We start from the raw sequence: 24619 nt of genomic DNA, 5'->3' as shown, positions 1-24619 counted from the left end.
TTGAACCCAAAGGTGCTTTACCACTGGGCTACATCTCCAGCCCTTATTTATTTATTGAAGACAGTCTAGCTAATTTGCCCAGGCTAATCTGGAATTTGTAATCCTCCCACCTCAGTCTTCCAAATAACTAGGGTTACAGGCATTTATCACTACACCTGACTACTAAAGAGAATTAATGGTCAATAATAAACATTTTCATTGGTAATGCAAATATTGTTTAAGACTTAGGTGAGATGGTCAAGGGCCATTGTGATCTTTTAAATCAAGCTCAAACTTTTCTGGCTTACTTCCTCTTTTTCACTTTATTCCTTAGCATTGAATTTGACTGTTGCCCCCACCAGTATACTAAAATTATGCCCTAAAACATCATCATAAGCTTCTAAGTGACTGATCCAATAGCTTTTTCTCAATCCTTATTCTCCTTGACTTCTTCATTTTGTATCACTATTACCTACTCCTACATTTTCTTGAAATTCTTTTCCTATTTTAATTTTCACACTATACTCTCCTGAGTCTTCTTTCTGTCCTTCTGTCACCCCACTCTGAAGATTTGTGAGGATTCCATTTGGGGGCAGTTTGCTCATTTTATATAGTACTTTTTCACTAAGTTCATCTATAACTGGTAATTCATGTATCATTTCTATGAGGATGATTCCCAAACCCTCATCTCTAGCTGCCCTGGTAAGCATTCCTATTTGTACATCCTATTACTAACTCAAATTTAGCAAGAATAAAACCAAATGAAACTTCATTGCAAGCTAAACTTACTTCTTCATATACCCTCCTGTGAAGTCCTTATTATCCCACTTTCACTAGTTATAATCACCTCATACAGTACTAAATACTGACTGACTTTTCTGAATAAAACTATATGTAGGGAAAGGCCATAATAATAATAATACCTCTGAACAAAAGATGTACATCTAATCTCTGAGTGATAAGACAGAATGTTTATTGTATTTTTACCAGGATCCCAATCGTTTGTACTATGAACCAGCTGAGCTGAAGTTGTTTGAAAACATTGAGTGTGAATGGCCATTGTTCTGGACATATTTTATCCTTGATGGGGTCTTCAGTGGAAATACTGAACAGGTAATGAGTTTGGGGAAGGAGTTTTCAGCAAACTGGTCTTGTTATATCTTGCTCTTTCAGTTAATGGTTATACCAATTTTGTGTTCAAATTGAAGTCTTCAAAGGAGACAGAGATGTCCCCTACAGACTAGTAGCTGAGGGTACTAAGATAAGAATTGGGAGACCTAAATTCTATTTGTTTTGCCTCAATTTTGACCACTGAATAGCCCAAATATTGTTATTGACTTCTTTCATTTCTCTGTACATCAGAACAGTTTTTCTCTCATAATAAATTATTAAAAAGATGGAAATGTAACTATCCTAATTGATTAACTAATCAAATTGATTCTTACACACTGTGTCTATGGATCAAATTACTACACTGAATCCCATAAATATGTACAATTAAGATTATGATTTTATACTACTAGGGATTAAACCCAGGATTTTGCACACTGTATATACATGCTCCACCACTGAGCTTCATCTCCAGCCTTTTTTTTCCAATCTGTTCATCTCTAACCTTTTAAAAAGTTTTCTTTGACACAGAGTCTCCCTGATTTGCCCAGGCTGGGCTACACTTGCAATCCTCCTCCCTTAGCCTCTCAAGTTGCTGAGACTATAGGTGTATGCCACCATGCCCAGATCAAATAATATTTTTTTAAAAAAGATATCCCTGGAGTTCTTTGAATTTCACAGATAGAGACATGTTGTAAATTCAAGGTACAATCAGTTTTTCTCAGAGATAAAAACAGAAATGGACTGGAGTGGAAAAGGGGGATGCCATGAAAGTAGAGGGTGAACAGTAGAGTGGAGAGAGGAGATCTAGAGGGGAAGAAGAAAAAGATGGTGGAAGCAGTATTGGGGAGTAAAATTGATTAGATTGTGTTTTAGTATATGTGCAAATATACCACAATGAAACCTATCATTCTGTATAATTGAGATGCAAAAATACAAGAAAATAATGAGAGAAATTAGAGAAAAAGAACATAGAACAAAGAAGAAAAATTTAAAAAGAGAGAAGAGTAGGGAATACCCACAGCCATGTGGCCAGGTTGACCATCAGAGGGTTACAGTTTGTAAGTTATGAAGTGGTAAAAGAAGGGTTATCTGAAATGGGATAGAAATTTATAACAGCATATCTGGATGGATACAGTTCACTGTCCTCCTGAGGTATGTGCCTGTGTGTGTTTTGTGTATTCTTAAGCAGCTGAATGCATTCTTGGGATGAAATCATATATAAGCAAACATGAAATTTATGTTCTGCTAAATTATCCAATTCATCAGAACAAATTTGTTTTCAAAACAAATGTTATAGAATAACTGATTGTACATTTTTCTATCATAAATTATAGGGTTTTCTAACTTTATTTTTCAGTACCAGGAATCAAACCCAGGGCCTTATGCATGCTAGGCATGTGCTCTGTCACTGAGCTATACCCCCAGCCCTTATTTGTTTGTTTGTATTTGTTTTTATTTTTTACATCTTATGTATTGCTAGGCTTCAACAAATTACTAAGCAAAGGAATAAAACTAATCATACTAGAAAACAAATTTGACACAGGAAAATGCAGTTTTAAAGTCCAACCCATCCTAAAATCAAGGAGGTGTACTTGAAGTACTACACATGGAATCAAGCAGGACTTTGGAAGAAGGCTGACTAGGGTTGAACTCTGGACTCAACCATTTTCATGCCCTGTGATCTTCCACAAATTCAGAACCTCTCTGAGCCTGCATTTCCCTGTAAGATGGCTTCAATCACACATGCCTACTATTATTGAAATTAAATACATTAAAGTATACAAAGTCCTAAAATAATATTTGGCCTATAACAAGTATCTACTACCATTCCCCTTTGTTTCCCTTTTACCTGGTTAAATAAGCTGCTTTAAAATAGTACCTACAAGAACTGTCTGCCTTTCTTTTCTCTGTAGGTTCAAGAGTATAGAGAGGCTCTTGAAGCAGTCCTCATCAAGGGCAAAAATGGAGTCCCACTTCTGCCAGAGCTGTACAGTGTTCCTCCTGACAGGGTGAGTTGGAAAATGCTATAACACTGATTGAAGAGGAAGCATAATTCAATAGGACTGCTTCATTTGCATCAAATAATTGCTTATCTTCTGATTTTAATGTTCAATAAGTTTTTCTTTAGGTATAAGACAATAGAAATATGATTTTATTCCTTTAGAAATAAATTGGTAAAGGAGTCTCAATCATGGCACTACTATACAGGGAGATAGGATGAGACCAAACCGTAATGCTGAGGATGACATAGAGATCAGTAGGTAGGACTAGCGTGATGTTCTGTGTGCACTCTCAGGTTTTGATATTCTCCACTTTGAGACCAATAATCCAGGATCATTTGAGTAGATCAGGCTTGGATAACAAAGTATGTCCTATCTTCATTTTCCCAAAAAACAAATCAGGTATACCATTGTTCCTCTTTGTTAAAGAGCCCTGATTGTAAGAGATATACAACCTTGCATTCTGTTGGGATTGGAAGGAAGAATAAGCTCCTAGCAATATCAGCAGCATCACCTGAGTCTTTTCAAAAATAGATGTCATTCCCTCCCTCACACCTCAACCAGAATCTCCATTTGAATTAGCTCTTCTGGTAATTACAGTTTGTGGAGCAAGCACTGCCCTAGACTGTTGTTATAATGCTTCACTTATCAGTGCATTGCCTATGTTACTATGTAAAACCAAAATCGAGACTCAGCCTTTTATGGTCTAGTAGCATAAGCGTTGTATTACCTCTCATCTGGCCTCTTTGTGTTTTCATTTAGGTTGATGAAGAATATCAAAATCCTCACACTGTGGACCGAGTACCCATGGGGAAGTTGCCTCATATGTGGGGTCAGTCTTTATACATTTTAGGAAGCTTGATGGCAGAGGTAAGGGGAAACTTTAAGCTACTCAGGCTTTTTCTGCCTTAGTCACCTTAATAATCAGATTTGTGAGTGGCTCATTAAATCTGAAGGATGTCTTGCCTTTTATAGTGTGCCTTAATTATAGTTTTTCTTCCAAGTTTTCAGAGTAAGAAGCACAGTCAGCCCTTGATGAAAATCTTGTACTCCTTGGCAACCATTTTCCTTATGCCACCCAGGGCTTTCTACTTTGGCATTGTACTTGGAGATGCTAAAGGATCAAGCCCAGGATTTTTTCTATTCAGAACTCCTAGGTGCCTTGCCTGGTGACTAATAAATGCAATTGTCCTTAGATAGTAATTACTGACAGTGGATTAAGTGCTAACCTTTCTAAGCAACATAATGTTTCTTTCTTTAATTGAACTAATCATTTTAGCACCCTGACAACTGGGTAGAACACTATGGACTTTTTGTTTGGTTGTTTTCAGTTTTCTGTTTTTTTTTTTTTTTTTTTTTGTAAGGGACTCTTGAAATGTTCCGCACATCAAATTCTATTGAGGCAGCCTTTAATGAAGCACTTCTGACTTTGTATTCAGCTTCTTTGTAGCATTTTGAACCTACACAAAGGGATTTCTTTCTCCAAAGTTTTCCAGATTTACTAGCAAATATATTTCCCCATTGTAGGTTATTTTGATGTGATATATAACCAGGCTCCTAGAGAATCTGCTCTGGGACTTAGCTGTCCTTTCTTTTTTTAATATTTATTTTTTAGTTGTAGGTGGACATACAATATCTTTATTTCATTTTTATGTGGTGCTGAGGATTGAACCCAGTGCCTCAAGCATGCTAGGTGAGCGGTCTACCACTGAGCCACAACCCCATCCCCCTAAGCTGTCCTTTCTGAGCCAGACTCTTTGACCTATTTATATATGATTATTTCTTTTCTGAGATGTTTTTGTTTGTTTGTGTTTTTTTTTTGGTGACCATGGCTGTTTGATTATCTTTAGTTGACATGAACATGAATAGAGCAAATAATGGGAAGAATGTTTTGTTTAAAGTAATCCATGCCTGGTAAACTTATCATTCAATTAGAATAAATTATATGTAATGAAAACAGGAGGAGATAAGTGGTATGCTTAAGAATAAAATAGGTGAGTTCATCACAGTTCATAAAGGACAGAAACTCAAGTTAAGTCAAACGATTTCTGATACTCAGACACAGTGCAGCATAGCTGTGATCCCAGCGACTTGGGAGGCTGAGGCAGGAGGGTCATAAATTTGAGCCAGCCTGAACAATTTAGTGAGACTCTGACTCAAAATAAAATTTTAGGGTTGGGGATATAGCTCAGCTGGTAGAGTGCTTGCCTCATATGCACAAGACCCTAGGTTCAAATCCCCAGCACCACAAAAACATAAAATAAAAATTTTAAAAGTCTGAGGATGTAGGTCAGTTGTAGAGGTCCTAGGTTTGATCCCCAGAACTGGAAAACGAGATTTCCAATGAGCAGAAAGCAGGAAAAAAAGTGCAGAAACAGCAGGACTAATGACTAAAATATTCATAATAAACACTGGAGTCTGATCATCTAAATATGTGTCATTATATGTATATCTAGAGAAAGAAGAGGAGTAATCTGAAACTTTCTGTTCATTTAGAATTTATACCCTGCCTACTTCCAAGAGAAGGATTTGTGGGCACCACTAGGAATAAACTTCAAATAAAATTAATTTGGATGTGAATTATGGGAGTTCAAACATATTCATACAAGAAGTTTATTTATTTTATTTCTGATGATGTTGTTTTCCCTAAAACATTAGCTTATTTGTTTTTGATTTAGAGACATTCTAATAATCTTTCTGATTTTTTTAGGGATTTTTAGCTCCTGGAGAAATTGATCCCCTGAATCGTAGATTTTCTACTGTACCAAAGCCAGATGTTGTGGTTCAAGGTGTGTATTCCTATTCCCAATAGCAAAACTTTATATTCAAGGTGTGGTTAGGGACAGAGACCTTGGGGCCAGTAAATTATGACTTTTTTCTTCATCTTGCATTTGTTAGATTTCAAAAAGTATATGATGATCTTGGTTCTGATTGGTTCAAAACTTACTGTTAATATTAATCCTAAATGAATAATGTGTGATGTCAGAGGACTCAAAATATTATTTGATGCTTTTTTATTTCTGGAAACTCTTTTCATTGTCACAATATTTCAGCCTCCTATTTATCTCTGCTTCCTTTCTAATTACCTTCTCTGTGCTTTATCTGCTAATACTCCTTTCTTTTCATGTTCTCCTATTGTTTCTGTACTTAATCTCATACTCTCATCTTTCTATGTGTACATATACTGTGTGTTAATTTGCTGGGACTACCTACTTCATAATAAGGTTGCTTCTGACCATTACCTCCTTGGAGGGTACGCCTAACTTTTATTTTTACTGCTAAATAAATCAACTTAAATTTGTAGGTATCTATTTCATACAAAACACTGAGCTAAGTTATAAACATATTAAAAAATTTATGTTCCAGTACCTAAAAAACTTCTCTATCACTTACACTTCAAATACAAAACTGATATCTTCTGTTTTTATCCCATCCTTTTACCTCTCCCAAGAAAAACAAATCTTTCTATTTTCCTTATCACTTTCAATGACATTACCAATGTCCTCATTTCCTAGGGTAGAAAGCTTGAGGTGATTCTTGACTTTCCAACATCACTATGCATTAATATGGTATTGAGTACTGCTGTGAACCTCCCTTTAAATGTCTCCAGATACTTAATATTCTGATCTTTGTCAGTCCTCCAACCCTCCCCACCTCAACAATTTTACCCATCCTTGCTTCCTTTTCTCTAATCTCAGAAAAAAGGTGTTATTCTTCTATTCAAAGCCAAGGCCCCCTTCTGATGCTTGATTTTATCCTCTTCCCCAGCATCCTCAAGAAACTTACTATTTTCCAGTATCTTCAAACTCTCCCACTGTTTCTTCTGTTTTTCAGTCATTTGATGTGTTTTATCTCCCTCTAGTTTCTTCCTTTCTCATCTGCACTTATTCCTTTTTATATTCCATTCATTCTGCAGTACTTTATAGACTAGTTTATTCTGAACATGTTCTTGCTTAAGATACCAGTGACCTTTGTGTTGCCAATTTTGGGAATATTTTTAATCCATATCTTAATGGATCTTCCAGTTTCATTTATTATTTGTATTTCTGGAAATGCTGGATTTTCATCTCTTCTATGATGTCATGGTCTCTTGGATTTTCTTTAAGCTATATTAAGTGCTTTTCTGTCCATTCAAGTTTTCCTGCTCCTATACTTGCCCTTTAACTATTGGCATTCTTGAGTCTGTCATCAGGGTACTGATCTTCTTACTCTTAATATTTGTTCCTGTCTCTCAGCTTCTTCCTATTCCAAACTTTTCCCCTTTTTCACCTCCTTACTTCTTCCCTCATTTTCAGAAGATGACCTTACCTGCTATGCCACTGAGAAAATACAAGCCATGAGATGAGAATCCCCCACTCCAGACTTTACTTCCTTCCTTCCTTCCTTCCTTCCTTCCTTCCTTGGTACCATGTATTGAACCCAGGGGTGTTTAACCACTGAGCCACATCCCCAGCCATATTTTGTATTTTATTTAGAGACAGGATCTCACTGAGTTGCTTAGCACCTCACTTTTGCTGAGGCTGGCTTTGAACTCATAATCCTCCTGCCTCAGGCTCCCAAGTAGCTGGAATTACAGCTGTATGCCATCATGCCCAACCATCCCAGGATTTTCTATCCTTCCATTCTTTATATATGTCAGAATCTCTCAAGTTTATATTCTGGGTCCTCTTCTCTATATATCCTCCCATGTCATCTCTCTCTCTCTCTCTCTCTCTCTCTCTCTCTCTCTGGTGCTAGGGATTGAACCCAGGGCCTTGTGCATGTTAGGCAAGCACTCTACCAACTGAGCTATATCACCAGCTCCACACCTCATTCATTTAGGTAGTTAGTAAGTATTTTTTAATGAACAAATATTTGAATACATGTATTTTCCTAGACTGTTATTAGCTGTTATCATTTTCCTCTGTACATGTTTCTCTTTCATTTTTATGTTTTCCATTTAGAAGTGATCAAGATGATGTTATGTTCAAGGGACTCTTTAATCACCATGTCCTACATATCCTAGCCCAGATCTCAGCAACCTATTAGCATGAGGTTGCCAAGATACAAAAATACACAAAGGATAATGGCAAAGGAAAACAAAGTAGCATTTTGTTTACCAGGCATTTGCCCAAAGCTCAAAAGAAAATATTATTAAGCTGGAATTCACCAACTGGTATGTTTTTCCCCTGTGAACTAAGTGGAACACATCTAACAGTACTAGGGGAGCAGAAGAAGAGGGCATGTTTCAAGCCAGCTGAAGCTTCACTTCACTTCAAGTTGGGAAGAATCAGGGAGTTGACCTGGCCTCTTGCCTTGTGGATAGGCTTACTACTTCAGGGACATTGGTGTTAATGGAAAAAAAAGGGAATTTTCCAGGCTTGGCAGGCTCTGGGTCTAGAGAAATGTCATTGCTATCATTACTAACCCCTCCTCCCACAAATCCACAACTATAATACCTCCTGTATGTTGATGACTAAGTCTTTATCCCCAATTCATATAGCTTTCTTTCATTCTATAGCTATAGGAAAACTTGTTATCAGGATGTTCTTTATAACCCTCACATTCCTGGCTCTGACCTTAAGTGTACTGATACAAAAGAGTGTGGGTAGTGTGGGGAATCAATTTTTACCAAAGCTATAAAGAAAAACCCCCATGATGAATTTTTCCCATTTGAATACAAAGTGTGTCGTTCTCTAAGCACTTGGGTAGTTAGCCAAAAAGCACAATCTAATACTCTAGTCATCTTTTCCCTTTCCTATTTAGGTAATATTGCTAAAGTACCTAGGATGATACCTGCTTCACCTATTTCCTCCATAACTGTTAATTTACTCTCCTTCCTTTTTTTACCTCCAAAAGAAATTATGTGCCATGGGGATTTTTACATTCCTATTGAAATGAAACTGTCTATTGATCTCATCTTTCTTTTCTATAGTCTCCATTCTCGCTGAAACAGAAGAAATCAAGGCCATTTTGAAGGACAACGGAATTGATGTGGAGACCATTGCTGAGGTGTACCCCATCAGAGTACAACCAGCTCGTATTCTCAGCCATATTTATTCCAGTCTAGGTAAGGATATTGACCAACCTGCCAGAACCAAAGCATTACTCAATACAGGCTTATTTCCTTCTGTTTTTTTTCCAATCTTGACCTTGTACTGCTTTATTAAACTGGATCTGAGGAAGAATTTAAAGTATCTGGAGTCCGAGTTTCTAATTCTTTTTTGAGCAGGTGTGATAATTTTAGATATCCTTTGGTATGTAGGGCATGACTGCTTTCAGACAACATTATATCTTTATTCCAAGTGTGTATTCAATTAACCTGTTCTCTTTCCTGGTATCTATATTTCTGTTTCAAATACATATGAATTTCATAAGAAGAATAACTAAGAAAATTATTTTTAGGTCTTTTATACTTTGTTATGTAATGAACTAGTTGATAATATTTTTAAAATTCCCTAATCTGATACTTACTTTTTATTGGTACTTATTTTTATTTAATTTAAATATTAAACATAGTGACTTACTTTTCAAATTCAATAAACTACTATATTGTTAGTTTTTAAAATATATGGAAGTTAGGGGGATACCTCAGTAGCAGAGTGAATATCTAATATGTCCAATGTCTAGCACCAATAAAAAGGATATAAAAATTTCTAAACTACATTTGTGGAAGACTACAGAATGACCCTCAAAGATATCCAGGTACTGATCCCTAGGACCTATGTACATTACCTAATATGGCAAAAGGAACTTTGCAGGCATAATTAAATTAAACAGCTCCAGATGGAAATATTATTCTGGATTACTCAGTTGAACCTTAAGTGTAATCACAATGTCCTTATAAGACACATTCAGAGGGCTATCAGACTACAGAAGTATGAGATGTGACTACAGAGCAAGAGATTAGTGTGATAAGGCTATAACCCAAAGATAAATACATGTACATTCCCACATCCTTTAGAAGTTGGAAGAGGCAAGGAATGGTTTTTTCCCTAGAATCTCCAAAAGGAATCAGCCCTGGTAAAACCTTGATTTTGGTTTTAGCCCCATAATACTCATTTTGAACATTGAGATTGTTTGTTTGTTGATCTATTGTGGAGCTAGGGATTGAACCTAGGACCTCCCACATGAAAAACAAACACTCTACCACTGAGCTACATTCCCAGCCCAAATATCAGTGAGATTTGTAACATATATATTTCCTAGTTTGTTACTTTCCTTTTATTTTCTTGCCTTTTTTTGCAAATCTTTAAATTCAAATACATCGATTTTATCAGATATATTTTCCACTCCTTCTAGAATTACGAATGTATCTCCTAGTTTCATCAGAATAGATATGGTATTCTGGTTCTGTTCATTTTCATAAGTTGTAAGCTATCTAATTTCCAGATGATATGTACATCTGGAAACTGGGGAATAGAGAAATGATATGTACATCTGGAAACTGGGGAAAAAACTGGAGAAAAGCACAAAGGAAAGAGATAAAAACCACTTATTCCACTTATTATTACACTACTCTAAGGAAGTTGCTGTTTTATTTTGGTGTACTAGTTTCCAATAAGTTTTTTTTTAGTGGGGGGAGTACTGGGGATTGAACCCAGGGGTGCTTAACCACTGAACTACATCCCCATCCATATATATATATATATATTTAGAGATAGGATCTTGCTGAGTTGCTTAGGGCCTTGCTATGATGGTGAGGCTGGCTTTGAACTCACAATCCTCCTGCTTCAGCCTCCCAAGCTATTCGGATTACAGGCATGTGTCACCTTACCTGATTCCAATATGCTTTTATAAAATAAAGCACACTTGCTTTTAGAAAAATTTTGACATAAAAATAGATTTTGCCTTCTGTTTTTACAATATAACAATATATGACAAACCCTGTTAACATTTTGGGAAGTACCTGTACTCCAGTTTCCTACTTGTGTTAGCATAATTTCTTTAAATTTCTGGACCTATGGTGGATTAACATGTTTTCATAAATTAGTCTTTTTTTGATTTATTTTGAAAATTGTCTATTTATATTCTTTTGGCTTTTTTCTACTGTACAACTGTCAGTTTCTGATTTCTATGCATTTTATATATATAGGAACACACACACAAATACATGTACATACTAGAGATGCAGACACTGTCTTCCACATGTTATCACTGTATTTTGTTCTTTTATCATTTGCCTTTTAATTTTGTGTTTGCTTTTGAAATATAAAATTTTATGTTTTTATGTATTAAAATTTTCTTCTTTTTGTTTTCTTTCTTTCCTTTTACACTTAGAGATCAGCTTCTCACTAAGTCAGCTACATTTTCACTACATTTTCTCTTAGTTATGGTTTGATTACAATTTTACATTTAACTCTTAGGCTAGAGTTTTAACTTGTTCAATGCCTGGTACCCCCCCAAAAAATAATTAACCATTTATTACAGCACTATTTATTGAATAGTTCACATATACAATATTTATAAATGCCATGACTTTCATTTACTCTGTGTGTATTTGTTTATCCTCCTGATCTTACATTTTATCTCTCAATCACTGTTTCTCCTTTCCTAGTACTTATATTTTTAAAGATTTTTAAAGTTATCACAGCTTCAATCTCACTAATGATTTGGAAAATTTAAAATAAAACAAAAAAACACTATTATTTGTTGCCATCAGTTTTATAAAAGTTAACATTGGTAATATCCAGTTATAATGACTGTGTGGCAGCATGGACATTCCCAACATTCTTGGTAGTAGTACAAATCAGAGGCAGATTAGCATTAACTATAAAATAGTTTAATATAGCTACCTTTAGTCAACAATCCTTACTTCTAGGAATCTATCCTACATGACATTTATAGAAGTGTTCTTTTTTTTTTTTAGAGAGAGAGAGAGAGAATTTTTAATGTTTATTTTTTAGTTTTTGGCGGACACAACATCTTTGTTTGTATGTGGTGCTGAGGATCGAACCCGGGCCGCACGCATGCCAGGCGAGCGTGCTACCGCTTGAGCCACATCCCCAGCCCTAGAAGTGTTCTTTATAGCACAATTTGTTTGACAGAAAAATTAAAAGGAACATATTATGTATGAACAAGAATGGTAGAATTATAATACAGTATGCCACAAGTAAAAGGAGACTTTCAGCTTCCAGCTATAATGAAATAGCTTGTATTGGGTTAATCCTCTTACTGAGAATTAATACAATGTCTGAATTTTAAAAATAAAGGTGAAGAAAGCTTCAGAGCATAATTATGAAAGCCAGGATTTGAGAAGCCAAAACTGTCGACCTCAAAGAAATAAATTTACCATTCCTCGTGCAATTTCCCTTTTAGGCATATACTAATTCTTAAGCTTTGTTTAAGACTGAAATAAGGAGCCAAGAAAATATGCAGAGAGTTTATGGAAGGGAGGAAAATTGCAATTCATGATCGTCTTATGTGGAAGGGACTGGGATGAACACCTCTGGATTCTGGGTGAAAGCTTTGAGGAGAGGGCAGTACACTGGGGTAAGGAAAAATCACAAATAGACCAATTCTTAGAAGGTCTTAAACACAAAGCCTTAAACAAAACCTTTTGAACCCCTGATTAGACTAAGGTAATCTGCTTGAGATGATCTGACTGCCAAAATAAAGTAAGTTGTCTGTGGAGAAAAATAATACCATCCAGAAATTGAACCCAGGGCTTTGCAAATGCAAGGCAGATGCTTTGCCACTGAGCTTCATCCCAGCCCCTACAATTCTTTTTACATTGTATTTAACATTGAAAAAGTATAAGAAGACATACCAGTAAACCAAGTGAATAAAAGTTAAAAAAAAATACAGTCAAAACAGACAAAATAGATTTCTATTCTATATAGTATTCAAAGGTCCAGTTTGAGCAAGTAGGCAAGAAAAATAAATAAATCACATCCAAATAATCAAGGAAGAATTAAAATGATCTCTATTCATCTGTGATCTTATATGAAGAAAACTTGAAAGTTTTCATATACACAAAAATATTGATTGAACTAATAAACTTAGTAGTTATAAGACAAAAATCAACACAAGTCATGTCTATACATTAACAATAAACAATTCAAATGGGAAATTAAGAAAACACTTCCATTTACAATAGTGTCAAAAAGAATAAAATATTTTAAATAAATATTAACTAAAGAAGTAAAAGATCTGTACACTGAAAATGACAAGACCTTGATGAAAAAAAATTAAAGAATACAGAAATAAATGGAAAGACATCTCATATTTATAGATTTGAACATGTAACATTGTTAAGATATCAGTACAACCCAAACTTATCAACAGATTGAATATAATACCTATTAAAAGGCCACAAGAAGAAGCTGAGTGTGATCATACAAGCCTATAGTGCCAGCAGCTTAAAGCTGAGGCAGGAGGATCCAAGTTCAAGGCCAGCCTCTGCAATTTAGTGAGGTCCTAAGCAACTTACTAAGACCCTATCTCAAATTTTAAAAAATGAAAAGGGCTGGAGATGTATCTCAGTGGTAAAGTACCTCTGGGTTCCATCCCCAGTACAAAAAAAAAAAGCCAAAATAAAAGGGCCACGAGATTTTTTTTTTTTGCAAAAATAGAAAAATTCATACTAAAATTCATGTGGACCAGCAGCTCAGGAGGCTGAGGCAGGAGGATTGTGAGTTCAAAGCCAGCCTCAGCAACTTAGTAAGGCCCTAAGCAACTCAGTGAGACCTTGTCTCTAATAAACTATTTTTAGAAAGTCTGGGGATGTGGCTTAGTGGTTAAGCGTCCCTGGGTTTAATCCAAGGTACCCCCCAAAAAATTTCATATGGAAACTCAAGGGACCCCCAAAATGGCCAAGACCATTTTGAACAAGAAGAAATTGAAGGACTTGGTGCTTCTTAACTTCAAAACATACTACCATGCTACAGTAATCAAAACAATGTAGTATTAGCATACAGACAGACATACAGAACAATGGAATAGAATAGAGAGCACATAAATAAACCTTTGCCTAAATGATCAGATTATTTTCAACGAGGGTGCCAAGATCATTTAATGGAGAAAGGACAGTCTTTTCAACAAATGGTTCTGGGAAAACTACATTCCACTTGAAAAGAATTAAGTTAGATCCCAACCTAACACCATGTACAATTAACTCAAAATGTATTAAAGACCAAATGTAAAACCCAAAACTATGATATTCTTAGAAGAAACAGGAGAAATGCTTCTTGACATTCAATTTAGCAGGAATTTCTTAGATGAATATGATACTGAAAGCATAGTCAACAAAAGAAGAATAGAGAAATTGAACTTCATCAAAATAAAACTTTTGTGGCTCAAAGGAAACCATCAACAAAGTGAAAAGGCAATCAACAAAATAAGAGAAAATATTTATAAATCATATATCTGATAAGGGAATTTATCCAAAAATGTTAAGAAAGTTAAGAAGAACTACAATTCAACAATAACAACCAGATTTTTAAAAATCAACAAAGAACTTGAATAGACATTTCTTTTTTTTTTTTTTAAAGAGAGATGAGAGGGGAGAGAGAGAGAGAGAGAGAGAGAGAGAGAGAGAGAGAGAGAGAGAGAGAGAGAGAGAATTTATTTATTTATTTATTTTAGTTCTCGGCGGACACAACATCCTTGTTGGTATGTGGTGCTGAGGATCGAACCCGGGCTGCACGCATGCCAGGCGAGCACGCTACCGCTTGAGCCACATCCCCAGCCCGAATAGACATTTCTTAAAAAAAAAAAGACATAGAAATGGCCAATAAGGAAATAAAAAATGCTCAACAACACTAATCATTAGACAAATATAAATCAAAACCACAATGAGATACATACCCATTATGATGACTTGCTAAAAAAAAAAACAATGAGTGTTGGTGTGGATTTAGAGAAATTAAAACCATTGTTTTATATTTCCATGTCCATCAGTAGATAGATAGATAAACAAAATGTGGTATATACATGGAATGAAGAAGGAAGGAAATTCTGGCATGTGCTATAACATAGATGAACCTTGAGGACATTATGCTAAGTCAAATCAGGCAATTACAAACCTAGAATATTGAAATTCATGAACACATGGTAGAATGGTAGTTCTCAGAGCTTGGGAGGAAGAGGACATGAGAAGTTACTGTTTAATGGGTATAGAATTTCAGTTTGGGAAGATGAAAAGTTCTAGAGATGGAAGTTAGTTAACAATTATGTTAATATATTTAATGCCACTGAATTGTACATTTAAATATTAAAATGGGCTGGGTGCAGTGGTGCTTGTGTATAATCCCATCTGCATGGGAAGTTGAGGCCAATGTTAGCAATTTAGTAAGACCCTGTCTTAAAATAAAGATAAAAGAAGGCTGGAGATGTAGCTCAGGGGTAGAGATCCCCTGCTTTTGATCCCCAGTTCAACAAAAATTATTAAAATTATAAATTTTATGCTATGTATACTTTACTGTAATGAAAAAGAAGGGAGAAGTGGCTAAATCTAGTTGCAAAACCACATTCAGGTAAATTGTGTGATTTACTGAGCAGGCCCTGGAATATGATCAAGACATTGACAATTCTTTGATACTGGCCTCCAAAGAATAAATGAACTCTAAACTGTAGCATATTTTTGTAGTATAGTACTTAGGATAAAGTAAGGGCAAATATCAAAGACTCAAAAAAAAAAGTTCAAAAAATAAAAAAGTATTGGAAATTTTGTCAGTACTGACATGACAATATATTCACTATGTATTTTGGGGGAAAGAAATTTAAGAGTAATGTGTATAGTATTATCCTGTGTTATACAGGAAAATCTGCATGAAAAATTTAATAATTTCCTCTTTGTAAGAAGTATTGATTTAATGACAGCCTTTTGGAGGACTAAAGAAATTTGAATATATTTGACATAAACATCAATTATGAGATTAATTTTGATTTCAGAATGCTAAATTGTAAAAGGAAGACATCTTCAACTCAAAGATGTGTGTTTTTAAACAGGCTTGCTGCTTTAATTTGTGCACTGAAATATCTTGACCATTTCTTAATTTTATGTCAGGATGCAACAGTAGAATGAAACTCAGCGGACGACCCTATAGACTCATGGGAGTACTCGGAACTTCAAAACTCTATGACATTCGGAAAACTATCTTTACTTTCACTCCCCAGGTGGGTGAAATAAGTGGGAATGTGCATTGAGATGAATAGAAATTAAGAAAGAAACAATGGATATGGGGTTGTGCTTCAGTTGTAGAGTGCTGGCCCAGCACCTGAGGCACTGGGTTCAATTCTCAGCACAACATGTAAATAAATAAATAAAATAAAGGTTCATCAACAACTAATAAAATGTTGAAAAAGAAACAAACATTGCAGAAATAAAGTATTTACTGGAACTGGGATAAGTATCAAAAGAGTTCCACAAGGCCTTGCATATATTAAATTGCTTGATAAATATTTGTTGAGTTTAACTAAATCAAACTTGCACCATGGTTATGCCAAGTGATCCAAGTGATTGTGATTACCAAGAGTAGTCCTGGGTGTTGCAGGATTTTACAAAGGTTACTTGCAAAGTTCCCCTTATTTTTAAAAGTTAAAATAAGGTTGTATTTGTCCTTTATAAATAAAATACAATGTTTTTTATTCAGCTACTAAATTAATGTGTTTCCTTTATTTGGGGGAGGGATCTTTTTATGTGCATGGAAATTTTAATCTTCTAAACAAAAATATCAATATTGTTAAGCTGTGAGTATATATATATATATTGTTAGCATGATGTTTATTAACTACATCACAATAGTAAGCCCTAGTTGCATGTCTGGGGAGGAGAAAATTTTTCTGGAAAGTATAGACTTCCCATTTCTCATCTTGTGAAATAGTATAGCTGAGATGCATACAGACACAAAAGTAGAGGATCCTGCACTGTTTCTGAATTTGTGATTTGCTAGCCATATGACTTTGCTATTCCATATATTGTTTCTTGGCTTTATTTTGTATTTATTAAAGAAAGAAAAACACTTTTCAGGTGGTTATAGGTTTAAATAAAAATATATATTTGAAAAAACTTTCTAAACAGGAGCACTTTAAAAGTGTCAGAAACTGGGCTGGGGATGTGGCTCAAGTGGTAGCGCGCTCGCCTGGCATGCGTGCGGTGCACCACATACAAAGATGTTGTGTCTGCTGAGAACTGAAAAATAAATATTAAAAAAAATTCCCTCTCTCTCTCTCCCTCTCCCTCTCTCTCTCTCTCTCTCTCTCTCTCTCTCTCTCCCTCCCTCCCTCCCTCCCTCCCTCCCTCCCTCTCCTCTTTCTTTAAAAAAAAAGAAACTTGTATTTGCTGATTGACCACCACATACTTTGTTCGGGACTTATTAGGCATTAAATTTGGGAATATCATTGCTTCAATGACATATAGCCTTCTGAATATGTATTTTTAAAATATTATTTCATAGTTACGAGACCAAATTGTTCTGAAGTATTATTTTTTTCCCTCAGTTTATAGACCAGCAACAGTTCTACCTGGCTCTGGACAACAAGATGATAGTGGAAATGCTCAGAACAGATCTTTCCTACCTCTGTAGCCGCTGGAGGATGACAGGCCAGCCCACCATCACCTTCCCCATCTCACACACCATGCTTGGTAAGGGCTCTAAGAGCCAAGGAATGAGTGTACTTTTAAAAATATGTCTGGGGCTGGAGATGTGGCTCAGCGGTAGCGCGCTCGCCTGGCATGCGTGCGGCCCGGGTTCGATCCTCAGCACCACATACCAACAAAGATGTTGTGTCCGCCGAGAACTAAAAAATAAATATTAAAAAAAAATTCTCTCTCTCTCTCTCTCTCTCTCTCTCTCTCTCTCTCTCTCTCTCCTCTCTCACTCTCTCTTAAAAAAAAAAAAATAAAAATATGTCTGATATTTAGTCCTTCAATATCCTAGATGTAATGGAGAGCTAGCTACTTCTTATGATTTTATTCTTTCAGCAGTTTTCATTAGCTCCTCTTTTGTTTTCTAAGAATTGGGGACATATGTTTTAGAAAGCTAAGACACAATAAGTATAAAACAAATACACAGAATATTTAAAATGATTTAAGAGCCATGATTTTTAAAAATGTACCAGAGAATACCTTGGTTGGGGGCTACTTTAGATAATTTATTTCTAAGTCAATTTATAGAAGCCATATTCATGCAGTACTTTTTAAAATGTTTTGATTAGTGCATTATAGTTATACATAATATTGGGGTTCATTTTAACATAATCATACACGCATGGAATATAATTTGTTTCACTTTGGTCCACAATACTTTCTCTTTCCCTCATCTCCTCTCCCCCCTCCCTGTTTCCTCTCCTCTATTCTATTGGTCTTCCTTCTATTTATTGATAGTGATTTTTAAATTAGGGCTTTATAGATACACATTCTTTTTAGAGACAGTAATATCAGTTGGGTGTGGTGGTACACACCTGTAATCCCAGTGTCTTAGGAAACTGAGGCAGGAGGATTTCAAGTTCAAAGACAGCCTTGGTGACTTAGTAAGACCCTGCCTCAAAATTAAAATAAAAAGGGACCTGGGTGTAGCTCAGTGGCAGTCAACCCCTAGGTTAAATTGCCAGTTCTACAGAAAAACAAACAACAAAACAGTAATACTACATTCTGCATCTATCTTATTCCAGTGGAACAATATTTTATAGAAAAATTCCCAGGCTTCTCCTTCCAAAGCCTGACTGGTGGAAACAGTAAAATTTAGCAGAGAAAAAGTGAAAAGGCTTTTGGTGTATTTTTTTTCTCTTTTGGCTGGGCTTCCTGCCATTGCTTAGTTGAAACTGGGTGAAAGGCTTTATTGTTCTCTCAGTTCCTGGAAGACTAGAGCCAATACTGAAGCCACTGCTTTCTTTCTGTGCTTCTGTTGTTGCTTCCAAAGGTTTGTTTATATTGCCAAAGTACATAGAGTTCCTTTTCACTAAAGAAGAATATTGTACCATAAGTCATTTAAAATCCAGATAGACTGTCAGGAATTTTAGTCACATCTTAAAAGTGCTTCAGAATCATAGGAGTTGAGAAAGTAGAGTAGTCTTTCTTCTTTTTCTCTTTATTTAATTAGGGTAATTAACAAGTACCCATTTAATAACTACTTTGTTCCCAGAATTGTCTTTAGAAAGTAGAAAGTCTAATTGGAGGGGCAAAATTAATACATAAAAATAACAGAAATCAATCAATAAGTTAGTATTTCACAGTGAAGGATATCAGATTATAAAAAAAAAATTCTCAACTGAGGTGAGACTTAAGCAGGTTTTTGGAATTGTTCATATAAATATAGGAGGAGGCATGAAGAAAGGGTACTTTGAGGGGGGAAATACCATGAGTGCAGCCTGAAGGCAGGAATGAGCTTGACTTGTGAGGCCAATGAAGAGACTAACCTTAATAGAATGGATTTTGCATACTGGAGGATAATTATAAACAAAACTGGAGAAGTTAAGTAGGATCAGACTATGTCAACCATCAAAAGGTTTTCAGTAGGGAGTGACATGATCAAAGTGATGTTTAGGAAATATTGGTTGTGACAATACACATTGTAATGAGGAGAGACTGATCTGAAGGAAGCTAATTTACATATGAGGTGAAGAAAAGACACACTGAATGGGTGGTATTAGAAATAGAGTGGAAATGAGTGGTGATCTGTGCCTGTAGTCCCAGCTAATCAAGAGACTGAGTCAGAAAGTTCACTTAAGTATATAGCAGTTTAAGGCCAGCCTGGACAACGTTTTGTTTCCAACAAACAGCTGGGTGTGGTGGCCTGTACCTGTAATTCCAGTGACTCAGGAGGCTGAGGCAGGAGAATTCCAAATTTGAGGCCAACCTTAGCAACTTAGCAAGTATTTGTCTCAAAATAAAAATAAAATAAATAAATAAAAGTGTTGGGATTATCACTCAGTAGTAGCTCCTGGGTTCAGTCTCCAGTACCAAAAAAATAAAAGGCTTCTTGGAGGTGATAGGTGAGGCATAATAATGAAAAAAGAATCATTGAGGAACCCTGCTATAGAGATGTGAAGTAAGATCTATCAGTAAGGAGGTTGTGGCAAAAGAAGATAAAGACAGCATTTCAAATAGAGGCAAGAGACTATAAATAAATACATTTAGATGATAATAAATTTAGGCTTACTACTTTACTTTTTGTAAAAAACAAATTCTAAATTAATAAAAAAGCTACACACACACACACACAAAATAAACCCTTGAAGGGCTGGGACTGTGCCTCAGCGGTAGAGCACTAACGTAGCATGTGCGAGGCAAATATGGAAGCAAATATGGTAGAATATTTTTTGTAATCTTAGACTGACGAAATCTGTCCTTTGAAATATACAAAAAAGAAAAAAAATGACAAATGTAACAACACAAAATACATAAAAGCACCAAGAATGAGGTTGAAAGACAAATAATAAAGTTATATAAAGTATTTGCCATGTATCAAGGAGCTTGATATTAAATCAGAGACACGGCATCTGATAGAAGAAAAAGTTGGTTATGATCTACATACTGTGGGATCAGGCTCCAAATTCCTCAATAGGACACCCATAGCGCAAGAGTTAACAACTAGAATCAACAAATGGGACTTACTCAAACTAAAAAGTTTTTTCTCAGCAAAAGAAACAATAAGAGAGATAAACAGGGAGCCTACATCCTGGGAACAAATCTTTACTCCACACACTTCAGATAGAGCCCTAATAACCAGAATATATAAAGAACTCAAAAAATTAGACAATAAGACAACAAGTAACCCAATCAATAAATGGGCCAAGGACCTGAACAGACACTTCTCAGAGGAGGACATACAATCAATCAACAAGTACATGAAAAAATGCTCACCATCGCTAGCAGTCAGAGAAATGCAAATCAAAACTACCCTAAGATACCATCTCACTCCAGTAAGATTGGCAGCCATTATGAAGTCAAACAACAATAAGTGCTGGAGAGGATGTGGGGAAAAGTTTACACTTGTACATTGCTGGTGGGACTGCAAATTGGTGCAGCCAATTTGGAAAGCAGTATGGAGATTTCTTGGAAAGCTGGGAATGGAACCACCATTTGACCCAGCTATTCCCCTTCTCGGTCTATTCCCTAAAGACCTAATAAGAGCATGCTACAGGGACACTGCTACATCGATGTTCATAGCAGCTCAATTCACGATAGCAAGACTGTGGAATCAGCCTAGATGCCCTTCAATAGATGAATGGATAAAAAAAATGTGGCATTTATACACTATGGAGTATTACTCTGCATTAAAAAATGACAAAATCATAGAATTTGGAGGGAAATGGATGGCATTAGAGCAGATTATGCTAAGTGAAGCTAGTCAATCTTTAAAAAACAAATACCAAATGACTCCTTTGATATAAGGGGAGTAAACAAGGACAGGGTAGGGACAAAGAGCTTGAGAAGAAGATTTACAGTAAACAGGGATGAGAGGTGGGAGGGAAAGGGAGTGAGAAGGGAAATTGCATGGAAATGGAAGGCGATCCTCAGGGTTATACAAAAGGACATATAAGAGGAAAGGAGGGGTAAGACAAGATAATACAAATGGAAGAAATGATTTACAGTAGAAGGGGTAGAGAGAGAAAAGGGGAGGGGAGGGGAGGGGAGGGGGGATAGTAGAGAATAGGACAGACAGCAGAATGCATCAGACACTAGAAAGGCAATTTGTCAATCAATGGAAGGGTAACTGATGTGATACAGCAATCTGTATACGGGGTAAAAGTGGGAGTTCATAACCCACTTGAATCAAACCGTGTAATATGATGTATTAAGAACTATGTAATGTTTTGAATGACCAATAATAAAATAAAAAAAGTATTTGCCATGTTTCTATAGAGAAAATATTAATATTCAAAACATAAAAAGCTCTTGAAAGTCAATTGAAAAAAAGAAATGTAAACTACTTTAATGGAAAAATGATCCTTGATAGGCAATTCATGAAATGCAAATGACCAGTAAATACATGAAAACATGCTCCATTTACTGGCAATAAAATTAAAACAGTGTCTTCTTATTTTATCTATCAGATAAACAAAGATTAAAAAGATTGCTAATTCCCATTCTTGTTAAAAGTATAGAAATGCAGTCACTTTCTATACTGTTGGCAGAAATATAATTGGCACAATGATTTTAGTGGTGATTTGCAGTCTCTATAATTATTTTAATATGTGCTCCCTTTGTCCTACAAGTTCTACTTGTAGAAATTTAACCTAAGGAAATAATAGAATAAATCCATAAAGATTAGGTACAATGATCTTCAGTACAGAGTTGATTATAACTTTAAATGTCTTCTATGGAGTCATTTTTAGCTATTGCAAAGGATGGATCAGAAAAAGTGGATCACAAATGATTATGTGCAGTATGAACACTTTCACACAAAATCAGATAATTATTAGCCTTTTAGATATTTTTATGCTTATGCACACACATATAAATCAAGGCTGAGGAAAGTTGTCCTTTGTAAGACACAAAAAGAAAAAAAAATGACAAACAAAACATGAAATTTTAAATCAATCTCATATAAAAAGCACTAAGGATGTGTTGCTTAAGATATATGAATGAAATAATGTATATAAAACATTTATTATAGTGCTTGGCACATAACAGTCAGCAAATAGTTACTGCTGCATAATTATGTCAGCATTCAGGAGTGATTAAACACTCTGCCATCAGATACTGTATTAAGTACTTAGGATAAATAAAATAATGCCTTTGAAGAACTCTTTCTATTAGTCATAACGCCTTACCATGTGCCCATTCAGCAGTGTTGCTTCTCAGGTGAATTATTGAAATATAAGGTGATTATTTGTACCATCACTACCAGAATGTTGGTTTGAAATATTTCCCCCTACTTTAAAATTAAAGCCATAAATATTGTGCTAAAATTCTCTCCATTTCAAGATGAAGATGGAACGAGCTTGAATTCAAGTATCCTGGCAGCACTCCGAAAAATGCAGGATGGCTATTTTGGTGGGGCAAGGTAAGTGATCTATATATTCCTGTTAGTGAAATTAATTGAAACTTTTGAGTTGAGAAGAGTAATGGCAGACTTGTGTTGCCTCTCTGTGTGTCTTCAACAACACAATCCCATCATACTCAGAGGAACTAGAATTTGATTGAATGAATCAAGGAATTCAATGTAATAGAAAAAGTTTAGAAGATTTCCACACCCTGTTATTTTTCTAGATCTCAGGGGACCACAAAACGTATTCTTTAGAAAAAGAAGTTTACTGAATTTACCCAATTCTGGCTGCTTTTTTTTCTCCCAAATATTTATTTTTCCAAAGTTTCCAGCTTACAAAAATTTGTAAGCATAGTATGAAACACCCATGTACCCTTTCTCAGTATTCACCTATTGTTGACGTTTGTTTCAATGTGTGTTTTCTCTCTCCCTTCTTCTCTCTCTTCCTCTGTTCCTCCCTGTCACTTCTCTCACTCAAACATATGTGCATACACACACACACACACACACACACACACATATGGGTGAGGGTGTATATATATGTGTGTTTATATATATAAACATATATATACACATACTTTTTTGCTAAGAAGGTTAGCTATAGACATCATGACTCTTCAGCCTTTAATACTTCAGTTTCTATCATCTAAGAACAAAAATAGTATCATAAGTAAACACAATATAATCATCACATGTAGGGAATTTCATATTAATACACTACAATATTCCCCTCTTATCTCTCAGGGATACTATACCTAGATAAACGTGGTGGATGCCTGAAACCACAGATAGCTGTGAATTAGGCACAGTAAGAGATGAATAACAATAACTAAAAGTAAAACAATTGTATCAGTATACTGTGATAAGTTATAGAAAATTTATGAATTATTTGTTTTTATATTTTCTATTTAATATTTTTGGACAACCATAGACCTTGAGTAACTGAAACAATGGAATGCCAACCCACAGATAAGAAGGGAATACCATATCTAACATCTAATAACATCCTTGTTTAAAATTGCCCAATTGCCCCAGTAATGTTTTCCCATAGCTTTTTTCCCTATCCAGGATCCAACCAAAGGAGTACTTACTTCCAAAGAAGTAAACATTAGCATTAAATTATTATATCTCTTTGGTATCTTTTAATCTAGAACAGTTTTCCAGCATTATCCATTTTGATAATTTTGATAATCTTTCTTGATAATCTCATTAACTTTTGAATAATGTGGGTCAGTTATTTTGCAGGATGTCTCTCAATTTGGATTTGTCAGGTTATATGTTTGGCAGGAGGACTACCTGTGTGATGTTGAATCCTTGTTTTAATTTAGGATCTTCAAGATGGAAAGAATCCTTTAAATGATTAGGAGAGATACACGATGGGAATATAGATTTTATTACTTACTGACCAAGGAAGGAGTGAATTGCATGCCCAGAAACCACACACAGAGGCCAGGAGCCCAAAGACAGAGACCCATGGGCCATCTCCTGTATTGGGATCCAAGGCATTATAAAAACAGGTTTCCAATAGGAAATTCTAAGGGGTAACGTAATTTAAAGTAAGCAAATATGAATTCTAGTGGGTCATACTATGGCTCAGAAGAGATCACTAAGCAT

At 35.4% G+C, this 24619-nt stretch overlaps 1 protein-coding gene across 4 annotated transcripts in view; it reads left to right on the top strand.

Annotated features, from left to right (window-relative positions):
• Phka1 (phosphorylase kinase regulatory subunit alpha 1) overlaps positions 1-24619 on the top strand; it is a 110850-nt gene that overhangs the window by 41234 nt on the left and 44997 nt on the right. For all 4 annotated transcript variants that reach the window (XM_026414032.2, XM_026414031.2, XM_026414034.2 and 1 more), the window contains exons 10-17: positions 970-1092; positions 3006-3101; positions 3855-3962; positions 5803-5881; positions 9007-9141; positions 16081-16190; positions 17514-17658; positions 22945-23023. In XM_026414032.2, the coding sequence (XP_026269817.2) occupies positions 970-1092; positions 3006-3101; positions 3855-3962; positions 5803-5881; positions 9007-9141; positions 16081-16190; positions 17514-17658; positions 22945-23023 (875 nt within the window). The remainder of the gene's footprint in view (positions 1-969; positions 1093-3005; positions 3102-3854; positions 3963-5802; positions 5882-9006; positions 9142-16080; positions 16191-17513; positions 17659-22944; positions 23024-24619) is intronic.

This window comes from Urocitellus parryii, chromosome X, assembly GCF_045843805.1.
Source record: "Urocitellus parryii isolate mUroPar1 chromosome X, mUroPar1.hap1, whole genome shotgun sequence".
Lineage (NCBI taxonomy): Eukaryota > Metazoa > Chordata > Mammalia > Rodentia > Sciuridae > Urocitellus > Urocitellus parryii.
The sequence above is the reverse complement of the archived record's forward strand: the minus strand, read 5'-3'. Positions and strand labels throughout refer to the sequence as shown.